This window comes from Scyliorhinus canicula, chromosome 3, assembly GCF_902713615.1.
Source record: "Scyliorhinus canicula chromosome 3, sScyCan1.1, whole genome shotgun sequence".
Classification (NCBI taxonomy): Eukaryota; Metazoa; Chordata; class Chondrichthyes; order Carcharhiniformes; family Scyliorhinidae; genus Scyliorhinus; species Scyliorhinus canicula.
The window spans coordinates 256,903,319-256,921,425 of record NC_052148.1 but is presented as its reverse complement, the minus strand read 5'-3'; the positions used below and the strand labels follow the sequence as shown (position 1 = coordinate 256,921,425).

The 18,107-nt window shown below is 40.7% G+C and overlaps 1 protein-coding gene across 1 annotated transcript in view; it reads right to left on the bottom strand.

Moving 5' to 3' along the window:
- Window positions 1-736: 736 nt before the first annotated feature.
- Window positions 737-18,107, bottom strand: part of abraxas1 (abraxas 1, BRCA1 A complex subunit) — a 29,377-nt gene continuing 12,006 nt past the window's right edge. Inside the window, exons 5-9 of the mRNA XM_038792634.1 lie at window positions 16,285-16,478; window positions 16,034-16,153; window positions 12,139-12,223; window positions 6,621-6,735; window positions 737-1,864 (exon numbers count right to left, since the gene is read on the bottom strand). Coding sequence (XP_038648562.1) covers window positions 1,416-1,864; window positions 6,621-6,735; window positions 12,139-12,223; window positions 16,034-16,153; window positions 16,285-16,478 — 963 coding nt within the window. The 3' untranslated portion in view covers window positions 737-1,415. The remainder of the gene's footprint in view (window positions 1,865-6,620; window positions 6,736-12,138; window positions 12,224-16,033; window positions 16,154-16,284; window positions 16,479-18,107) is intronic.

The window sequence follows — 18,107 nt, the reverse complement described above, 5'->3', positions numbered from 1 at the left end:
AAAACATGTCAGCCAGTACATCTATGCTGGAGATACCCAGCGTTATCTCGCCACGTTTAAAAACCCGCCACAGTCTGCATTGTCAAACTTCTAGTCTGAGATCCAGTCCCAGATGAAGCACATTCCTTCCATCTGAGAAGACTGAATTCTGTTGTCTGGCTGCGGATTTCTCCTTCCAGACCACTGCTGAACCAAATTGTTTGCAACCGTTGTCCTATTAAAAGCTGAAATGAGTTTCTGATCCCATATTCTCATGCTCAAAACCCTATCTTGCAATCTCCTCTGGCACTAGAAGCCCCAGAGAATGACGGTCCTCCAAATCTAGCGTTTTGTTCATCCACCCCTTCATTTGCCCCCACTATTGGCAGCTGCGCCTTCCACCATCTCGGCCCCAAGCTCTGAAATTCTCTCCCTTAATATCTTCAAGATTAACTCACTCTATAAGAAGCTCCTTAAAACCTACTTCTTCCGTCCTGCTTTTGTTCAGCTATCTGATCATTTTCTTTGGCTGCTGATGATTTGTGTTTAGATTACACTTGTGAAGCACCTTGGCATCGGCAGTGAGCTTCACTTGCATTAATAACACCTAAATTTAACTCCAAAGCACCGTCTTCCATCAGCAGCTATTCTTATTGCTTTGAAAGAAATATCAAGTCAGTATCAAATTTGGCCAGTTTTACATTTGAAAATTAGCCTGAGATTAAGTTGTTTGAAGATGTAGTAGATATTGTAAAAGTTTTTTTTTCCATCAAAAATATTGTGATTTTTCATATTCTAGCCCTGCAGACTTTAAAAATGTTACTCGGTTTGCATATATTTGTTAGTTCTTCCAATTTGTAACTTAGTTTTTATCCATGCGTACTTGAACGTTAATCGGCAGCAAGGGTGAAGTACTAACGTTGCGTGTGTCCCCACTGCTTGAGCATTGACCTCACCCACTGTTCTGAGATGACCACTCAGCAGGACGCTCCATTGTAGACGTTTATTGAGAAGCTTATTGAGTGGCCAGGAGTTTACAGTGCTCAAAGCTGGGGGCCAAAGTAAGGGAGCAAAGAAGAGCAGTAAACAAAAAAAAAGATCTGCTTTTCAAAAGCTAAGGCTAAGAGAGATTTAATTCCAGGCACTAATAGTGAAAAGACAGTAGTCCAAACCATTTCTTAACCTCATCATGGGTGCATTGATTCTGCAAAAATAAAACTTGTTTATGCCTCCAATATAGCTGTCAAATATCTCAACGTGAAGAAATCACTATACAAAAAAACAGTACTTTCCTCTCCTCCCCAAGTCGCAACTGTGCTTTCCACCTGAAGAAAAGGCAAGCATCCTTTTTTATATCTGTCAAAAAAGATACGGCACTTTGCATTTCTCGAGTTGGGATTGCTTTATTGCAGTTCAGGTCCCAGTGTTTGTAACGATCAGAATGTTGGTGAAGCTGAAGGCGCTATGTCATTAGTGTACTGATCCGGCACATCCCCTTCATTCTCCGACCCAGTCAGTCTGTTCACTGAATCAGTTTCACTGCTCTCGCTGTCTCTATTTACTGATCTCCTGGCCTTTGGCCAAACTGTTCTCCGTTTCTTACCCCGAGTTAGGCGATTAAGACAGTTTTTTGCCTTCCGTTTACAGGTAATCCCGGATGCGTTAGCCCTCTCTGAGGATGATATATGGATGCTTTTTGTTGAGACCTGAGTGGGAGTGTCTTTTATACTCATCCTGTTGTCTTCATTGTGATATTGAACTGGCAGGACTTGACCATCTCTTGTAATTGACACAGACTGTAAAAGTTTTGAGTTCGGGAAAGCTTTCTTCAAAGCCTGACACAAGTGGACATTCTTTCCTATCAGGTCATGATTCTTTTTCTCTCCTGTATTTAAAAAGAGGGGGGGAAAAGAGATGCTAGTTATAGGAATATGGAAAAAACAGTTTGGGAGCCGCCTGTTATTGTATAAATTTTTCTCATTTATAAATGGACAGGGAAAATATTTGTCCAATTGTACCTTATACTAATGGTCTATAATAAATTGTGTGTAATTCCAAATAGGGAGACTAAATTAGAAAGTAATTATTTTACAATAATAATGAAGACGATTCACATATGCCTTTCATAACCTCAGGACATCCCAAAATGCTCTACAGCCAGTGAAGCACTTTTGAAATGTAATCTCGATTGTAATGTAATGAAAGCTCCAACTCAGGTCAAACATTATTCTAGGTACATTGTTATCATTTTAAATACTTTTTATACCTGTTCATTGGCAAGTGATTTTATCCTTTTAACCCATTAGAGCCAAGTCCAACCTCATTTCCTAGAGGTTGTTGAATAGCAATCCAGGGTAATGCCTTATTTAATGCTTCCCTTAGTTTGTGTTTGATGAATTAATAGTAGTAGCCCCAATGCTTCTCTGTCTTAGACCAGTTAAGCTACCGCATATGGGAACCAAATCTACTTCTATCAGGTTAATATATTTCTACTTCATTACAAATAATGGGTAAATGCATTATCACGAATGATCTATGACCATCCTTTGATATCGTACAGTATCTTCACGAGCAGCTCATATGAAGGTCATAACAGAATGTGAAAAGCTGCACTATTTTCTTCACGGTAAAAGAAAATAAAGATTTTCCAAAAACTGTAGTTAGCGCAGAAGAACTTGGTGCAATAACCATCACTCGGGAAAAGCTATTTGAATAAACTAATGGGATTAAAGGCAGATAGGTCTCCAGGACCTGATGGCCTGCACCCTAGGGTATTAAAGGAAGTGGCAGCAGAGATAGTGGATGCATTGGTTACGATATTTTAAAATTCCCTGGATTCTGGAAGGGTCCTGGTGGATTGTAATGACGCTAATGTGACTTCCTTATTCAGAAAAGGAGCGAGGCAAAAAGTGGGAAACAATAGACCTGTTAGCTTGATCTCTGTGGTGGGGAATTTGCTGGAATCAATCATTAAGGAGATGAACATTTGGAAAGACATAGCTCAATCCACTTTGCCAGCATGGTTTTGCTCAAGTTCTTTGAGAATGTAACCAGGAAGGTGGATAATGGGATGTGATATATGTAGACTACCAGAAGGCGTTTGACAAGGCGCTGCATAAAAGACTGATCCAGGTGAGATCGCAGGGAATTAGGGGGTAGAGCACTAGATTGGACTGAGGATTGGCTGAATGACAGAAAGCAGAGGGTCAGGATAAATGGGCCCTTCTCTGTAGGCGAACTGTAACTAGCGGGGTGCCGCAGACGTCAGTCCCCGGACTTCAAGTGTTTACAATCCATGTAAATGATCTACAAGCAGGGACAGAGTGTAACATAGCAAAATTTACGGATGATACTGAGCTAGGTGGGAAAGCAGACAGTGAAGAGGAGATAGAGTTTATAGACGGATACAGATAGGCTAGAAGAATGGACCAAAACTTTGCAGATGGAGCTTAATGTGGGTAGGGGGAGGTTATCCATTTTAGACGAAAAAATAGAAAGGCAAATTATTATTTAAATGGAAAGCAGATTCAAAATGCGTTTGGGCAGAGGTATCTGGATGTCTTGTTCATGAATCGCAGAAAGTCAGAATGCAGGTACAGCATGTAACTAAAAAGGCAAATTAAATATTAGCGTTTATTACAAAAGGACTGGAGTATAAAAGGAGAGAAGTGTTGTTGCAATTGTATAGGGTATTGATGAGATTACATCTGGAGGAATATGTCCAGTTTTGGTCTCCTTGTTTGAGGAAGAATGTGGTGGCATTGGAGGGTATGACGTATGAGGAGGGATTAAATAGTTTGGGCTTACTCGCTGGAGTTTAGAAAAATGAGAGGGGATCTAATCGAGGTATATAAAATACCAAGAGGGATTGATAAAGTAAACGTAGACCAAATGTTCCCCCAATCTAGAATCTGGAGGTCACAGATATAGATTGAGAGGTGGTAGATATAAAACTAAGATGAGGAGAAACTACCTCTCACAGAGGGTGGAACTCGCTGCCCCTTAGTGCGGTGGAGTCTGAATCATTAAATATTTTCAAGAAGGAGACATCGGATTAACGTGATATGGGGAACAGGAAGGAAGATGGAGACCAGGAAGAGATCAGCCATGATCTGATTGAATGGCGAAGCAAGCTCAAAGAGCTGAATTGCCGACTTCTGTTCCTAATTCCTATTTATCCTAATTAACTTCTACATTTTCAACACAAGCAAAGGCACCTCACAGCCTTCTGAACACAATATGGAGATCAACAATTTCAGACTATCAACTCTATCGTAAGATGTAGGAGCAGAATTTGGCCCATCGAATCTGCTTCACCATTCGAACCTGGCTAATCTTATCCTGGCCTCAACTCCACCATCCATCCCGTTCTCCATAAACCTTCAACCCATTACCAAATAAAAATCTGTCTAACTCCTTAAGTTTATTCACTGTCCCAGCATCTACCACCCTCTGGGGAACAAATTCCACAGATTCACAACCCTTTGAGAGTAGTTTCTCCACATCTGTTTCAAATTTGCTACCTCTTATCCTAAGACTATGTCCTCGTTCTAGAATGCCCCACAAGAGGAAACACCTGCTCCACGTCAATTTTATCCATACCATTTATCTTCTTGTCTACCTCAATTTTGGATAAAAGAGCTGAATGCCAGAGGTGAGGTGAGAATGACTGCCCTTGACAGCATTTGACCAAATATGGTATCAAGGATCTTGAGCTAAACTGGAGTCAATGAGAATCAGGGGGAAAACTCTCCACTGGTTGGAGCCACCTGGCACAAAGGAAGATGGTTGTGGTGGCTGGAGGTCAATCATCTCAGCTCCAGGACTTCATTGCAGGAGTTCCTCATGGTAGTCTCCTGGGCCCAACCATCTTCAGCTGCTTCATCAATGACCTCCCTTCCATCATAAAGTCAGGAGTTGGAATGTTTGCGGATGACTGCACAATGTTCAGCACCATTCGTGACTCCTCAAATAATGAAACCGTCCATGTCCAAATGCAGCAAGACCTGGACAATATCCAGGCTTAGGCTGACAAGTGGCAAGTTACATTCATGCCACATAAGTGCCAGGCAATAACCATCTCCTACAAGAGAGGATCTAACCACCGCCCCTTGACATTCAATGGCATTACCATCTCTGAATTCCCCACAATCAACATCCTGCGGGGTTACCATTGATCAGAAACTGGTCTAGCCACATTAATACTGTGGCTACAGAGCAGGTCAAAGGCTAGGAATCCCATGGTGAATAACTCACCTCCTGACCCTCAAAGCCTGCCCACCATCTACAAGGCACAGTCAGGAATGTAATGGAATACTCCCTAATGATTGTTCCCCCTTCCCTCCACCACCGACAAACAGTGGGAGTTGTGTGTACCATCTTCAATATACACTGCAGGGACTCAGCAAGGTTCCTTAGACAGCACCTTCCAAAACCACGACCACTACCATCTAGAAGCACAAGAGCAGCAGATACCTGGGAGCCACACCACCTGGAGGTTCCCCTCCAAGTCACTCACCACCCTCACTTGGCTCATTCACTGTCGCTGGGACGACATCCTGGAGCTTCCTCCCTAACAGCACAGTAGGTGTACCTACACCTCAACGACTGCAGCGGATCAAGAAGGCAACTCACCACCACCTTCTGAAGGACAACTATGAATGGGCAATAAACGCTGGTCTAACCAGCGATGCCCACATCCCATAAAAATTAATTTTTTCAAAATGTGATCTCCCCGCATTCTTCTAAACTCTTGAGAGTTTTGGCCTAAACTGTTCAATCCCTCTTCGTATGACAAACCCCTCATCTCTGGAATTAACCTAGTGAACGTCCTACCCCACATTTTGATTCTGTTTTTTCTGCCAAGTGCCAGTTTGAATCTTGTTTTTTATGTCTTTTGGTTGTGGATAGAATTTGTTCATTATTCTGGCACTCGCACTCACTCTGAACAAATGCTTTGTTTCTTCACAAGCAAGTAAAGTTGCCATAGTCCCAGATGACCATAGACTGCTTTCCCCTTTGAGGGGGAAAGCTGACTGGTGTTGATTTAGCCGGAGGGTCACCTTACCTCAGGTGAGGGGCAAGGTTGAGAATAACCGCAGCCAGTATGTGAATTGAACCCACGCTGTTGGCCTCGCTCTGAATCACAAACCAGCTGTCTGGCCAACAGAAATAAACCGACCCCGCCATTACCACTCCCTTTGCCTTTTGTTGCACAGTACCTTTGCCATTTACTTTCTCCTGTTGTCTACCCTAACCCAGGCCTTCTAATTTTGTTCTTCCCCACATATCAGCATTAGATCAATCACATTTCTACCCTCCTTCAGTTCTCAAGAGGAGTCATATTAGATTTGAAATGTTAACTCCGTTTCTCACCACAGATGCTGCCAGACTTGTTGCAGATGTTCAACACTGTTTCTTTTTCTTACATGAAAATCTAGTGCTTGAGCTATAACCCGGATACACGGTCTTACTTATCCCTGTTCTGGTAAATTCCACACTACCTTGATTCCGTACCAGATTCTCCTCATAAGCGTGACTATTTTCGAAACCCACCAAGGTTCGTCATTAAGTTAACTTCTAATTCTATTTTTAAAAGTAGAATGCGCTAGAATATTTATCCCAGTACTGACAGTTCCTACCTGGAATTGGTGTGCGCAGTCTTTTCTTCTCAGATACCATTTCCCTGAGTCGTTGTACATCAGTTAGCAAACATTCCACTGAGCGCTCACTTTCTTCTACCTTTAAACAAGCGACCTATGACAAGGTGAGATTAAAGAAATGAAATGCAAAAATGTATCTACATGTTGAAAGTTCTTGAAAAATGTGTATCTAAAGCAAAAGTACCATTTCAAATGCAATAATAATCTTTATTAGTGTCACAAGTAGGCTTACATTAACACTGCAATGAAGTTACTGTGAAAATCCCCGAGTCGCCACTCTCCAGCGCCTGTTTGGGTACACGGAGGAGAATTCGGAATGTCCAATTCACCTAACAAGCACGTCTTTCGGGACTTGTGAGAGGAAACCGGAGCACCCAGAAACAATCCATGCAGAAAGGGGAGAATGTGCGGACTCCGCACAGATTGACACAAGCTGGGAATTGAACTCAGATCCCTGGCGCTGTGAAGCAACAGTGCTAACCTCTGTGCTACCGTGCTCAATCAGACCCTACAAACATATTGGTATATCTCACGAGTAGTGAAGAGATTGGTGTCAGAGTCTCTTACTGGCTCTGATTGGTATGTAATTATCTCTCCGCTTGTACTCGGCTCTTCTTTGTCATTTTGCTCTGTTAAAGTCCGTCCCTTTCTCTATACATCTGGCACTCTTTAATTTCCTGCTCAGCATTAAGGGAGATCTGGAGGCAAAATTAGTGTTCCAAAGATTCAATAGCTGTAGAAATGATCCCAGTAATAAGATGTGTTCTGTAGTGTAAAGTTTGGAAGGTAGAGAACTTTGGCTAGAGTGATATAGACAGGGGGAGTGTCTGGGAGCAGGAAAGGAGGACATTGATCCTACCTAGCCATGTATGCAATAATACATTATGGTCATTCGATTAACAAGAACTAATCAGAAATGTGAATAAAATCTATATAGATACTGAATAGGCAAAAAACCATTAGAAATGTTCTGTTAAAATAACTGCGGGCAACACACAAGCGGGTGGTTTGGCAAAAATGAAGGACGGCTGTAAGGGACTTCAAGACAACAAACATATTGGTATGTTTCATGGAATTGGCAGACAGACGGAAGTTGCAATTTAATAGGGACAAGGTAGGAGGAAAAACTTGGAGGACACACTCAATGGAATGACTGTGGGTAAATAGGGAGATCCAGAGGTTCAAATACAAATTTCCCTGCAAATACATGCCCAGATGGATAAAGTGATCAAAAAGCAAGAGCACTTGGATTTTATAAATAAAAACAGAGTATAATAGTAAACTGTAAATTTGCACAAAATGCTTTTTTGGTACAGCTAGAGCAGCTTGAGTACTGTGTTCAGTTTTGGATGCCATAATGAATTAAGACCTGGCCCGCGTATGTTGATAGTCCTCCAGCTAATTTAACATACCGTTTTCACTTCTCTATATCAGTAAAAATACATATGGAATCAGAATTTTGCACAACAGGAGACCATTCGGTCCATTGTGCCCATGCCAGCTCTTTGAAAGAGCTGTCTAATTTGCCTCACACGCCTCTATCCCATAGCCATTCAAATTTTTCCTTTGCCAGTACACAATCCAATTTCCTTTCCAAGTTGATACTGAATTTACCTCCTCCACCCTTTCAGGCAGTACATGTCCAAACATAATGCACTGCATAAGAAATTCTTCCCATTTCTCCCTTGGTTCTTGTTCAAGATTGCTCACAATCTTGCTGGTGAACCTGACAAGTGCAATGACCTGAAAATCTGCTCCCAGCCTTTCATCAATCCCAGTTTAAGAATAGTCACTAAACGGTGGGCTCCTCAGCCCACGGTGAATCACACACACACACGTGTGGATTTCTGTTCACGTCTGCTGGGCACCCTATCGATCTGAACAGGTGAGACTAGTACTTCACCAGATTTTGAAGAGTAGAGGAAACAAATAAAATGACAGCCAAAAATCTACATCCTAACGCAAAACAGTTTATGCTTCCAACAAACTGAGACAACAGAATGTCCAATGATTCAATACTGACTGACAATAAGCTATTTAAAAAGCAAATACATTCATGGAAGAAACTTGAAGCGTTTGATGTTCAACTGAATTCTTTGATGGAATTACTGTGTCCAGCGCACCAATTATTTTCCAGTATCGTGATGGAATGAATTGTAAAATGCTATATTTGCAATACAGGTAACAATTAACGGTCAGTTAGCTTCAAGTAGTGAAACACAAGACTACACAGGAAAACCAAAAGTTACAAGACACACAGCTCATATATTTAGGGCAATGAACCATTAAAAATAATTACAATCTTTTAATATATTAGACAATGGAATCAATGCGAGATAATAAACTGAGATTTAGCAATTTGAACAAAATGCAATTTAGACATCATTTTATTCCTGCTTGGGAAGCTGCCTTCATTTCAAAATTTAACCAATGAAAATCAATCTTACTGTGTTTAGTTAAGCCCCATGCACAGAATATACTGTGATTGCAAAATAAAATGGAGAGGGAAGGGGATAAGGTGCAACACAAGAAGAATGAAAACTGCTGGTGAGGTGCCAGGGTGAAGAGAATCAAAGAACACATGGTTAGCATTTAATGAACAGAGTGAAAATAACTTCATACTAGCTGATGGAAGTTTTTAAAAATGTTTTCACACTTGATTTGCGAGTAGTGACATGTAGCAATTACAAATCCAACTGAGTAATGGTCAACTATTTAAACTGCAGAATCATCATCTTGTGCTTTTTGTTCGCCATATGCTCATCATGGGCTCCGAAGAATTAAGATTGATTCAGGTCCTGTAATAATTACTTATTGAGGCCTCTTTTTTTAGATTGGGAATTTTTTTTACTAATGTCTATTTTTTATATTCCCAGACTACAATCCCAGCGATTGTGCCAGAATTGCACAATCCATTGCCACCCAGCAGTGACCCTATAGGAATTGGCAGTTAATAAGAGGGAAACCCTTCCACGATCTGATATCTATTCCACTATGAGTAGATGCTGGGCATTGGCCAGCCCACGTTGTCAAACAGAGATGGGGAGGACATCTTGGAGGAAGAGAGACACAGATAGGATTATAAATTAGAGGCATGACGGTTGACGCTGACTGATGTGCTTAGAGGCAGAATTGTCAGTGCCTAGCTGTTCCGATTGATATCTCCCTTCTCAGAAACACTTCAGTCCTCGTCCTAAAAAAATAATTTTTCATCTTCAAAGCTCTAACTGGATTTGTCCCTGGTGTGGCACACAATTCCTTCTTTTTCCTGGCACATCTTATCTGATATGAGTGCTGGGTACAAGCATACACAAATGATTTTACCACCCAGGAAGTAGGAACTTCCAAGACCAGCAGCCCCTCTTAATTAGAGCAATTAGAGGCGTATGCTGATTGAAGGGGAGTTTCCGGATATGCCACTGGAACTATGACGGAAGTCCACAGAATCCCTATAGTGCATGAGGCCATTCAGCTCATCGAGTCCGCACCGACACCAAGTGCACCCTACCTAGGCCCCCCCCCCCCAATATCCCCAACTACCCAGCACATCTTTGGATTGTGGAAGGAAACCCACGCAGACATGGGGAGAAAGTACAACTCCACACAGTCACACAAGGCCTGTATCGAACGCAACACAGTGAGGTAGCAGTGCTAATCACTGTGCTGCCCATTGGAGTAACCGAGTAAATTCAGCACCTACATTTTAATCAGTTTTCTTTCCTGGTTTCTGGAGCGGGCAGATGCTCCCACATTGTCAGCTTATAGCTGGCTGGCAGGAGTTAAGTGTAATGTTCCTGATTTTCCCTATCACCTAGTTTTACAATGTCGGTTGAACAGAGCAGGCCAGGAGATCCATAATGTTAGCTCCTGACCACTTCTGCCAACATATTTCCTGTCATGATATCCAGTAGAAAGCAGAAGTGTTCACCTTAAAGTGGGAAGTCACTTCAAAGAAAGAGGTAGTGAATTAGTGATCTCACACATTGTTTTCTGTCCTGCCATGCCTAGACATCCAAGATTGCTAAGCACCACAGGAAAGTTGGAGGTGATTCTGAAGAGTACAGCAGGTTCTTTGTAAGGGATCTGCAGAAAGCTTATTTCTCAATTAATTTATTTTCCCTATTGTTGTTGAGAATTGCTTTACTCCTACCTTGTCACCTTTTGATAGAGGGATGTTATTTATTTCACGCCCCTGTTTCCCACCCACCCTGACCAATCTTTCCTCCTACACAGAGGTAAATGAGGTCAAGGGTAGCACCTCAACCACTGCCACAGTTGGTTAACCCAGCGTGGCCCAGGGAGAAAACCTTGAAATGTCCTCATCTGTGGGGCTAAGGAGGGAGTCCAAGACAAGAGGATATATCTTTAAAATCAGAGGGGCGGCTTGGTGATGCAGTGGTTAGCACTGCTACCTCACGGTGCCGAAGATCCGAGTTTGATCCCGGCCTCCCCATGTCTGCGTGGATCTCACCCCCACAACCCAAAGATGTGCAGGGTAGGTGGATTGGCCACACTAAATTGCCCCTTAATTGTTAAAAAAAGAATTGGGCTCGTAAAATTTTTTTTTAAAAAATCTTTAAAATCAAGAGTCGGGACATTTAGGAGAGAAGTTAGGAAACATTTTTTTTTAAATTTAGAGTACCCAATTCATTTTTTTCCAATTAAGGGGCAATTTAGCGTGGCCAATCCACCTATCCTGCACATCTTTGGGTTGTGGGGGTGAAACCCACGCAAACACAAGGAGAATGTGCAAACTCCACACTGACAGTGACCCAGAGCCGGGATCGAACCTGGGACCTCGGCACCGTGAGGCAGCAATGCTAACCACTGCGTCACCATGCTTCCCTAGGAAACACTTTTTTAAGCAGAGGGTGATTTGAGGTGTGGCGCTCTCAACCACAAAAATATATGGAACCAGGCAGCTGGATGGAAATAGGATTTAAATCAGCCATGATCCAAGTGGGGCAAGAGGCTCGAGTGGTTGAATAGCTCGCACTCCTGTTTCTTAACAAGCTTAGTCTTCAGGGAGCTATCATTTGCAGATTTTTCACATTGATTTTTTTTTGGTGTATGCCGATGTGCTTGAATCACACCCAAGTAACAACTAGCTCTGAGCAATGCGACTGATGTCACTCTTATCCTTCTATCTTAAAACATATTTGGATACAGATTTGTGATGGGTGCATATTAAAGATTGGGAAAGACAGAGATAAATTGAACATCTCTTTTATACACTGAAGGAATACATTCTAATCACTATATAATTCAATTCATATTGAACACTGAATTCAAAGAGGATATTTATATCTGGTAAACACTGGATATATTTTAAATACATAGCGCATTTAAAAGGAATAATATAATTTCAAACAAATTACCAATATATTGGAAAACATTCAGACAACTAAAAGCTTCAGCATTTACAGTCAACCTTAGAGCTGCTACTGACATTGGAACAGTTTAGATGAACAAGTCTATGATTTATGTCCCCAGTTACCTTCAATTCTTCCTGCAGTGTACCGTACATGTCTTTAATTCTCTGAACCTCTTTTAAGGACCCTTTTTGATCAAAAAACACAAGCCTGTGAAGGGAAGCAAAACAATAGTTACATCCATTGTATTTTGCGATTTCTCCTGTCCATCTGTTCATTGGCACATATCTAAAATGTATTCTTTATGAATCTTTCAATGCTAGGAAGGAACAGCGATATTTTACTGATGAAAGGGGCTTAAAAAGAGGTAGTGTAACCGACCCACCCCCCCTTTCAGGTCTACACTAGATATTGTCTCGGGTTTAGTGTCATCGATCACTCCCATAAATGGACCTCACATTCCTATGATCTGGGGAACTGGGGAATACCTTTACCGCTCAATATCTAATTATACGATTAAATGAGCGTGACCCTGGGCTGTAATAACAAGACCACGTCCTGTGTGTACTATGGCCTGGCATTCACTGAAGAGCAATTCTCCCATCTGTTGGAAGATGGGTATTTAGAGAGACAGGGCCAATTGTAAACAAGCACAATTGCATAATTTATATTCAATCCATAACTGAACAGATTATGCTCTGCAGCAAAATTAAAACTGTTTCCAGTTGCAACTTGTAACATTAGAAATAATTCACAGAAACATAGGCCTTTGTAAGCATTCGTTGAACTAACTTAAGGAACAATAGAGAGGTTCCTGTCCCTCTGATTTAAACTCTAACCCTATTGCAGATTTTGCAGAGAGAATGTGTGAAGGCCAAAACCATAATCTCTGTCCACCTTCCCCATCACTCTGCATGAGGATTGGCTGATTGAGCTGCCAATCAAAACAGCCACTTTGGCACAGAATCACAGCAATACATTCCTTGGCAAGCCAGAACTCAACAAATGGAACAAATTCTAACAATATTAAGTAGAAATGTCTCCAAAGTGCACTCATGAGACTTTCCCAAACTGAAACGCTATGCTTTAAATACTGTGTTAGCCACTTCTAGTCCCAGTTTATGGTCCTAATTAATATCTGGAAATGCTGTTAAAATATTATGGGCTGAACTTAACTGAAGATATTGTAACCCAAAATTCCTTATAAGTCAAATAGCAAAAAGGTTCAAACTGTGACACCCATCAAATCCATCTTGGTTCCTGGGGCATTCAGACATCAGTTAATGACAAAGCTCAATTATTGTTCTTAATTTCTTTAGTTCTTTCTTGTGAATCATCCCCAATGACATCACTTGATAATCAATGGAATGTCTTTCGAAATATAATGAATTCAACAATTTATTTTAACAAGTTACAACGATGAGAACCTCAATTATCCACCATCCCACAGATTCAACAGAATTTAGGAGATATCCTCTCAGCTTTTATGCGTGCATTATCCCCTGCTCTTGGTGAATAAGACAACAGAATATTATCTTTGTTATTTCCACTGTACTTTACTTCATTCCATGTTTGGTACACTCTGGATGATGTATCCAAGGCAAAACTCTGGTGACATTATTATCCATCATTTCTAGAGTGGAAAGATGCATTTTATTTGGGGTTCAGGCAACTTGAGTGATCTAGACTCATATGGCTACACTTCGCCTGGGCCCCTCATATGAATTATGTTCATCATTACCCATTAATTAATATATGCAATGAATATCTGAGGGAGAATTCCCCCATTTGTAATCCAAATAACGTCACTGAAATATATGCAGTTGAGTATCCTTTATTTATGCACAATGCAACTGATAACATTTTAATATTTAACTTCTGAGTGATGTCATATAATTTTTCTTGCAAGTTTAATACTGTGCCATGTGGTCTTCAATTTCAGTCATACACGGACATTTTAACAATAGAAAACAAAGTACTTTTAGCTATTGAAGCAAATAATACTATTGGTCTCTAACCTTTCGGACAGTTTAAGTTAGCTCATAATTCTATCTCATCCAATTCTTGCAGACTTGCAAGGAATTTCTACAGCGTATGAATCTCACCCGTAAATGATTCTGTGGCTACAAGATCTGCAGCCTTTGTGCACCTCCTGGAAAAATCAGAACTTCTGAAATAGCATCCAAGTAAAGAAGAAATAGGAAGTGGGGGGGTGGGATTCAGGTAAACAGTTGCTGACTATTATTAACCAGCTGCCAAATCTTAAGTGAAGGAATAGAAACTACGTTGGACACAGGCTCAACATTTACATTTGGATAGACCTTCAAATTTCCATTTCTTCTTGCCTTTTGGTATGTGTTACATTCTTCCCAAAATACTGCAAATGCACAACATATCATGCTGAACCCTGCTCAATATGTGAGTTACCACCACTTTTTGATAATTTGTACCAGTAACAACCCTTTTGCAAGTTCTTTTTCTTCGTACCTTTCTTTATGTTGCCCTTTTCATAAATATAGAGCTCAGTAATGCATAAATTCTGACAATACCCAAGATTTCTACAAGTATCTACGAACATCGTGCAGTTACTACCTAATCTTTCCACCTCAGTTGGTCCTTATTCTGGTGGCATACATTCAAGCTGCTAGTCAGATGGCAGGTGAGCAGATAGCTTGTACTGAACAGTCCTTGACTTTTATTTTTAAGGTTTTCAAACCTCTAGACACCTGCCAAGACATTCATGTTTTAAAAAAAATTAAACTTGGTGTCATCTAATTAATGCTTTTTGATTGACCTCATCTTTTATTCCTTTGAATTATGGGGTACCCTGCATTACGGGCCTAAATCATTCATCTTAGTTTATCAATTAAAAAAAATATAGCATAAAATAACTAGCAACAACATTCAACAGCCAGAAGTGAAGATCTGCTAACACTATAAAAATCTCCTTTTTCTCCATTCATTTCCAAACTGATGTGTGCTCTTTTTCAAAAATATTTCCCATGCAATCTGAAAGCTGCAGCAACTTGTCACATTCCAAAAAGTTTTTTATTAAACCCAAATTTTAAAATGTCAGAACAGGTTATACCCAGTAGGTGGCAGCAAAACAATTTCTGGGTCATTAATTGCATAGCAGACCGAACAGTAGTCTCGGAACCTTTCGGATGTGTGTTTCAGGCAGTGCAAACACACGCATTGGCCGATGTTGCCCTAATTTCCTGAACTGATACTGTATCAAACACTTATCGCTTCCAATCTTCTGAAAGCTTTCAGTCTTTGCTCAACAGTACTTCGACATTCAAGAGGTTTGTTCCCTATTCCTCACTTACCCGGCCAGAGCTGACATGTTATAGAACCACATTATTTCAAAAACATTTTGTTCAATTTCAAAACAGCACAAACTGAATGTCCTAAAATGAGCCCTTTTAGTTTTCTAGTTTTTCATCAGCCTGAGAACATTTTGCTTACTTTGTATAACCTAATTTACACTGGATAATACACTCCAAAAGTATTAGCTTGCCAGTGAGATCCTGTCGGGTCTCTATCCCAAGCTGTAAGGATAAAGTTGAACCGTTGCATTTCCCAACAGTGCCCACCAAATTGACTAACTGAACAGAATGAAAAGACGCTATCAATTGGAGACTCTGGAAGCAGTGTGTAGTGAAGGAAGTTTCATTCCACAATTGGAAAGCATTTTTTAAAACTTCGAATTCCTGAAATTCTTTCTGTTCTGTGCATTCTGACAATGCCACTGCAAAGCAAACTATATCCAAAAAAGCATACAGCCCTGCATTGGTCCATTGTTTGACCTTAAGCATGAAGGAAAAAATGTACTCAGGTCACTGGACAATTGCTGACATCATATTAATATTCATTAGTTAAGGCAGGAATCAATCCCATTACCAAGCAGAAGTACAGTAAAATCTATCCACCCCAACAAAACCCTGAAGTGGTGGGTCATATTCCACATGAAGTGTCAGTTAAAACAGCACATAGGACAAAATCAGCTGTGTTTTCTACCTGTGCTTTTTCATCGCTCGACAATAGCCCCCAGCGGTACTTGGTCCAGAAAACGTTTTGTAGTCTTGTTGTTCGGACATTCCAAGATTGGTTACGGACATAGGTATTCGCTGAATAAATCTAATTGAAAAATAACACAAATGTTAAAGCTTTATAAAAGTTACTAAAAATGGGTTGCAAACTTTTCCATATTCGCTACATTTCCCAAACTAGCTACCAATATTATTTGAAAAAAGCAGGTCACTGCTCACCTTTCCTGGGGTTTATACAGTGTGTATTCCAGACTGTGGGTGGAACCATTCTCTCTGCTTAACTTGCTAGTAAAGAGAAAGAACACCAGCTGTTGGTTTTTCAGATGCTTCTGAAGGGTCCTGTGAAGGAGACGTTCTCGGAATGTCATGGTCTGATTTGTGTTACGTCTGAACTTATACCAACCAATAACATTCTAAGGGGGGAAAAAGTACAAGTAGATTTAGATCTAGACCCAGGCTAAAAAAGGTGGGAAAGTGTGGAACAGCAACATAACTTTTGAAATGTAAGTCTTTTACCAAATAAGCTGTTAATACTATTGCTGAGCCAATAACTAAGTGTTACCCAGCAGTTAACTGTCTGCACATTCGTCACCCAGCAGATAACTACAAGTCACCTGTCAGTTAATGGCCTGTATGTATGTCAATCATAAACCATCTCCATGCAAGCTGTTCAGCCATGAACTAACTGCACACATATCACATGGCATTAATCCAAACAAGCATATGTCACACATCAGTTAACTACTTATGTGCACATCTCACAGACAATTCAACAAACCCCAATAAAACTTTTTAACAGCAACCATCACTTGTGGACCATGTGTTTTCTTTTAAACATTTGGTACAGCTAACTTTGGTTACAATTAAACTCCTTTAAAAACGTAAACATTATTTTTGATTAATTTTATATCAAAGCTAAAAAGATAGCACTTTCCAATTTTGGGTGCCAAACTGCAATAATAGGCACTCCCAAGTCAGGACCAGTGTCTGATAGGAAGCAAGACTCTTCTGTTTAATTATAACAATGTGTCTTAAATGCACCCTGAGCACTTCAGAGGTTGACTACCAATTAGTGCAACATTATGGGGGGCTGGTTTAGCTCACTGAGCTATATCGCTGGCTTTTAAAGCAGACCAAGCAGGCCAGCAGCACGGTTCGATTCCCGTACCAGCCTCCCCGGACAGGCGCCGGAATGTGGCGACTAGGGGCTTTTCACAGTAACTTCATTGAAGCCTACTCGTGACAATAAGCGATTTTCTTCTTTCTTTCTTTCTTATGGGTCGACTTGACGCCTTGCCTACCAAGAGCTGTTTTGACACAAATAGCTCTCATTATCAGTGAACAGAAGAACCTTATCCAGTGGTCCAGGCAAGATGCAATTCTTCCCGTTTTTAAAAACCCATTCTTTTCACATAAATTTTATTTGTTTGTAATTTAATCTAATCTTTGGGCCATTCCACTCCTCCAAAGAGAAAACAGCTATTTTGATTTTCTCTAAGTCAATTGCAAAAGTGTGCCATAAAACCTTGGTTGTAACTAGGAGGGGTTTGACGGGGCAAGTGGTAGTGGGGAATGATGTTGCAAGGAGATTTAGGAGAAAAAACACCCTCAAAAACTCTGAATTTCAAAATATCCCATGTAATAGATAACTCGCTTTCTCCAACATTAAGGGTAGAGAGGGTATTGGATGTTCGAGAGGTGTAGAACCTCCAACCATGTTCACTGCTCAGGAATTGTAGGTTGGTCCTTGACTGCCCAGCTCTCATTTGTAGCTTGAAGCAACCATTTGGGCACTACATTTGCCACACAACAGATCACCACTACTAAGGCTTCTGAAGTAAAATTTCACGGGTAATTGGTGATGAAAGTCACCACTGAGAGTCCCAGTGCATGAAGAACATGGGTGGTCATAACATCTCAGTCAAATCCCACTGCAGCATGAAGATGCGGACTGTACTTCGGTTAAATATAAATTTAGAGTATCCAATTCCATTTTCCAATTAAGGGGTAATTTAGCCTGCACACCTTTTTGGGTTGTGGGG